Raw genomic sequence first — 5,368 nt, forward strand, 5'->3', positions numbered from 1 at the left:
ACCACTTGAGGAGCGAGCTCTCCCCATGGACAGTAAGTTTTGCTTCGTGTGGTAAGTTTCCCTGAGACCTTGTGAGAATGAGCAAACATGGCTAGAATTTTGCAAAATTGAACTGGCCATAGGATGAAACAAACCCACCTTTTTGCAAAACTTTGCAAAGGGCATAGCCTAAAGAAAAGTAGCAAAGACGAGCATATGCATAAACATTAGGGACATTTTGATACTTTTCGTTTGCTCTCTCTACTTAGATGTGTGGGAACCACCGTTCACACGAGTCCGCCCGCCGAGTCCCCCATACACAAACGTTACCCACAGCCCTAGCCATCATTCTTGTTGCAGGGCCATCGCCATCGCCAGACCTTGGCAGGTTCTCTTCGTGTTCCCTTGTTCTTTTGTCGCGGGCTATGGGTCTGGTGTTGTGAGTGTCCATTTCATGTGTTGTTGTTCTGTTGTCTATTTCTTTCTTTCGCCTGCAGAAGCTTGGCAGCAATGGCGTCTCCGGCCGAGGCCTTTAACCTTGTCTCGGAGCGCAAGGAGCAGCTGCGCAAGGTCTTCGGCGAGTTCGAGGCCAAGAAGTTCACCTTGGGCCGCATCGGGGCAACCTGGAAAGACATCGAAGAGCACTTCAAAGAGATCGAAGCCTGCCTCCAGAAGACCTTCGAAGCCTACACCGCCAGAGAGAAGGCCTTTGAAGCCAAGATGAAGTCTGTGCAGGCCGAGCTTGACAAGCGTGATGCTGATGTTTCTGCGAAAGAGCAGGCCTCCGTCGTACGCGTCCAATCGCAGAAGGATGCTGCCGTTGCTGCTATCCTTGAACAGAAGCGAAAACTTGCCGACGACAAGCGCCGGTTGGAAGCGGAAAAGCGGCAGATTGACACTGGTGGCCCTCCAGATGTCAACATGTCATCCTCCAAGAAGGATACACATACCAAGAAAGCTCCCACATCATCGCCACATGCCACGAAAGCTTCCACATCATCGCCACATGTTAAGGAAACTTCTATGTCATCACCTCGAGCCGTGAAAGGCTCAGCATCCCATGCAGTGACGGCAGATGCTAAGGGTAGTGGTGGCAAAGAGCACACTAGGATTTCTACCGAGCCCCGCCCAAAGCTGAAAAGCCTCTGTCAAAACAAGGATTCTGATGGATTGAGAAAGTTCATAGTAGAGAGCAAGAAGGAGGTGAAAACCCTAGCATGCGAGGTTCCCTCGGCGTTAAAGCTTTGCGATGATCCAGCTCAATTAGTTCTAAAAACCTTGGAAGGCTTGTTTGACACACAAAAGAATGGCAAACAAGAATTTAGCAAAGATGACTGTTTTGCATGTGCCATGCTACTGGAGGCCCTCGTAGAGGCATTGGGAGAGCACCCTGCCATTTCTGCCAAGGTGAAGAAATCTGCTAAGGAGTTTGCAGACAGATGGAAGGCTACATTGAAATTGGAAGGCAATATTAACTTCAACTTGTTACTTGAAGGTGGGAGTTTCCTGCAATTTGTTGCCACTTTTGGTTTGTCTTCCGAGTACAAACAAGACGAGCTTTTTGATGTGGTGGTGAAAGTTGCTCGGCGCAAACAAACACCTGATCTTCTTCGGTTGCTTGGACTTTCAGATAAGGCACCAGGTTAGTCTCTTCTTTTGGTTGTGATCTTGATTATGTGATCCAGCTGTTATTCATATTCATGGCATGCTGCATCGTCTGTAGAATGCTTTGGCATATTTGGAGTATGTAAGGATGAGTTAAGTTTCCACTATTGGTTGTGAGCTTGATCATGTGATTTAGGTTTTTTTTTTGGGTTTGTTGCATGCTTGGTCTTTATGATGCATATGAGTTAGGCTGGTTATACAACACTCCCTACCTCCATCGGCAGGGAGGTGGACGGGCAGTCTGGATGGCTCCTGCTGTGATGGGCAGGTTGAGTTGCATACCCAGCTTTCTCTTAACATAATTTTGGCATGGAAGAACTTGTTTTACTGGACGGGTTTTATGGAAGCTTGAAAGACTTTTTCATGCTCTAGTTATCTTCTTTGCAAGTGAGTGTTCCCAAATTTATTGCCGGTTGCTTTGCAGATGTGATCGAGAAACTGATTAAAGATGGTAAGCCACTTCAAGCTATCTCCTTTGCCAGTGCATTTGATCTTTTGGAGCGATTTCCACCTGCACCCTTACTCAAGGCTCACATCAAAGAGGCCAAGAAGGCAGCTAAGACTGCTCTAAAAAACGGCAACAAAACTTTAGCAGCACAGGTATGGTGGGGCCGATATGTAACCTTGGATGTGTTGGTGGGTGCATGTTTGTGTGCACTTTGTGGTGTGCACGTGTGTATGTGTGGGTTCTCTTTACTTTGCTAATTATTAACTTCCTTACTCCTCAGAATGAGGCAATTCAGAAGGAACTGGCAGCACTGAAAGCTGTTTCAAGTGTGGTTACTGAATACAAGCTGGAAGGTTATTATACGCTTGACTATGTGGAAAAGCAAGTTGCTCTCTTGGAGAAGACCAAGGCAGACAGAAAGAGAGTGGCTACTGCCTCAAAGGCTCCGCAGCCATTGAAGAGGCCTCGTACTGATGACCGCTCCCCTAGTGGTGGCGGTGGCAAAAGTGGTACAGCATCTCCAGAGAGACCTTTGTATGGGACACATGATAGGAATCAGTATGATGGGTCTGGCATGTCGCCATTTGGTATCATGGCAATGCCTGGGTTTGATCAGAGGCCCTTAAGGGCATACACGTCTTCTTATGGTGGCCTTGCTCCAAACCCTACTGCTCCTGCTAGCTCGTATGTGCATCCGTCTATTGGACTTACTCCACTTGGCTACAGATCTGCTGCTCATGCTGGGCCCTCAAGTTCTCTGAGTGGTTACAACTATGCCTCAGCCTTATCTTCATTGGGGATGGGTGGGTTCAAGCCTTATCGATAATGTTTTGGGTGGATGATTTTGACAGAATTGGAACCTCAAGGACCATGTAGGACAGGAACAAGCTGGTCTTATATTCTGTTTCACGGATGCTGCAGCATGTATGTATCTTTGATTCTGCTCCTTAATGGTAACCCTTGGCTGTTTTCAGTTCCAAGCACCAGAGCTTTGATATCAATTCTGATTGTCTGAAGCTCGGATTGATTCTGCTGCCTTTATGACAAGCCATAGGTGTGTTTCAGTTCCAAATAGCAGAGTTTTGATTTCAATTATGGCGCTTGAATGCAGTGTCGCAAACTTATATTGATATAAATGTTATCAAAAAAGAAGAGGTAGCATTGTGCAGGGAAAAATGAAAATAATGAGAGGTGTAGCAATGTACACATTATTTCTGCTTGTGTGCTTCTTCATCATAGGCCATACAACTCATCATCGAAAGAGCTTTTTTGGTTAGTCACTTTGATCTCTGTAGAGGTAGCAATGTGCAAGAAAAATAGGTGGAAAAATGCAGGCAAGCATGACATAGGGAAGGAAACATAGTATGTACAGACTATTTCTGCTTGTTTGCTTCTTCATCTCTATATCCCACATGCCACAGATGGTGCAATCCTGGCTTGATTGTGGACCGCCATATGGGCCTCTGACATCAGTAAAGCCATTATTGGATCATCGTCCACCACCATCTGTTTGTCTCCTAGGATTATGTGGCAAACTCAAGGAATCGTACAGGAACTCTTATCATAATTGTAGTAATATGGAGTCCCAAATCGTATTTGCACCGTTAAGGTTCGCTCAACTGATGTTTGACTTGTTAAGATACCTTTGTTTTGGGAAAAAATAAAATGAAATTTCCAGTCAGGATGTTCTGACTGTTAGTGGCATGCTTACCACGCTAATTGAAGCTGTTTTGTCTTTTAACTAGTCTCATTCCCATGGAAAAGTGCGATTTTGTTCTTGAACAGATTGTGTACCCAAATCTAGTATGTTTGTGATAATTTTCTTGGAGTTTTTGTTTGGTTGTAATACTATTAAGAAATACGCTTCTCATTTTCTTGGAGTTTATTGTTTGATTGTAATACTATTTTGTTCTTGAACAGTGTGTAGTGTGTTTGTGATCATTTTCTTTGAGTTTATTGTTTGGTTGTAATACTACTAAGCTAGTGTCAGAAATACACTTCACTTTCTCTAGTAAAGGTGCGAACAAAGCTTTTTGGTAAAGTGGTAAATTTCCTCTATGTACAGGAACCAAAGGATAATTTTGTCAATTGTATACATTGTCATGTGCATGACATGCTCATGTACCTTCTCATGGCTAATCCAGAAGGGGCAACCAGCAAAAGAGCAGTAGAACCAGAAGATGGAGCATAGGGTGCTGAAGTGGCCAATATGAGACAGTTTGCTGCACCCAGAAGATGTCGGCTGAAGACAAGAGCCTGTCGGCTGTACCAGAACATGGCGGCTGCAGCAGGCGATTCAGGTCATGAAGAGGCGCAGCCCAACCAGGAATTATTGGGGTCCAAGCACCAGTTGGCTGGTCCGACAGCAGTCGGCCAGCTCCTCCAATTATTCAAGAGACTATAAATAGCATAAGATGCTCAATGTCTTAGTGGGTCCTTTGAGTAGGGCAGAATTTTGGTGATGTTCACCCTTTTACAAGGTAGCCTAGGGCTGTGGACTAAGTACCTTTTTGTACTATATGAATATACTGAATTTCCAGCATATCTCTCTCTCTACTCTCTCTTCATGTCTGCGTTTTGCATCAATATGTTCTCAGTGTTTAGGGCTGAAAGAAGACCCCCCGAGCTTCCGCGTGTTACATTGGTATCAGAGCATCAGGCTCAGCAAAGCTAAACATTGATTTAGTCCCATATGATGGTGTACAGGTCCAAGGTACACAGAATCGGGAAGAGCTCCCAGGAGGTTTGTTGGTGGTGTTCCACAAAGCGAGAGGGGATGGCAGTCTTGTGAGCCAGATAGGTTCTCGGGCAACGGTCCCAAGGGAGGATTATCCTCCAAGGGGTGATGTGAGAGTGCCAGACTCATTTCGCAGAAATGAAGATTAAGAGTCGGGGCAAGAATGGATTGTGGACTAGATGGAACGAGTGCATAGATCTTAATCTGAGACAGAGTGGTTTTGGAGACTGGGCCGGGTGTTTAAAGGGTTGCTAGGGATTGATGGATGATAAAGGGACTTTGGGAAAACATTGGGATGATGACAGTCATCCAAGAACAGGTAGGAATCCCGTTATCAAGTTTAGTAGAGGGGGATGTCATATGCATGACATGCTCATGTACCTTCTTAGGGCTAATCCAGAAGGGACAACCAGCAAAAGAGCAGCAGAACTAGAAGATGGAGCATAGGGTGCTGAAGTGGCCAGTATGAGACAGTTTGCTGCACCCAAAAGATGTCGGATGAAGACGAGTTTGTCGGCCGTACTAGAACATGGCGGATG

At 45.4% G+C, this 5,368-nt stretch overlaps 1 protein-coding gene across 1 annotated transcript; it reads left to right on the top strand.

Annotated features, from left to right (window-relative positions):
• The first annotated feature begins 235 nt into the window (after window positions 1-235).
• LOC147619050 (FRIGIDA-like protein 1) lies at window positions 236-3,108 on the top strand. The gene is made up of 4 exons (XM_086774268.1): window positions 236-367; window positions 477-1,621; window positions 2,069-2,244; window positions 2,373-3,108. Exons 1-4 carry the CDS (start codon window positions 249-251, stop codon window positions 2,916-2,918), a joined length of 1,986 nt encoding a protein of 661 aa, XP_086630394.1. The 5' UTR covers window positions 236-248; the 3' UTR covers window positions 2,919-3,108.
• The last annotated feature ends 2,260 nt before the right edge of the window (window positions 3,109-5,368 follow it).

Source organism: Cibotium barometz, chromosome 34, assembly GCF_041138505.1.
Source record: "Cibotium barometz isolate CiBa-2024 chromosome 34, ASM4113850v1, whole genome shotgun sequence".
Classification (NCBI taxonomy): Eukaryota; Viridiplantae; Streptophyta; class Polypodiopsida; order Cyatheales; family Cibotiaceae; genus Cibotium; species Cibotium barometz.

Coding starts and splice junctions, on each gene's coding strand:
- LOC147619050 (XM_086774268.1), top strand. CDS start 249: ATGTGTGGGAACCACCGTTCACACGAGTCCGCCCGCCGAGTCCCCCAT. Junction 368..476: donor CCATCGCCAGACCTTGGCAG/GTTCTCTTCGTG, acceptor TTTCGCCTGCAG/AAGCTTGGCAGCAATGGCGT. Junction 1,622..2,068: donor ACTTTCAGATAAGGCACCAG/GTTAGTCTCTTC, acceptor GTTGCTTTGCAG/ATGTGATCGAGAAACTGATT.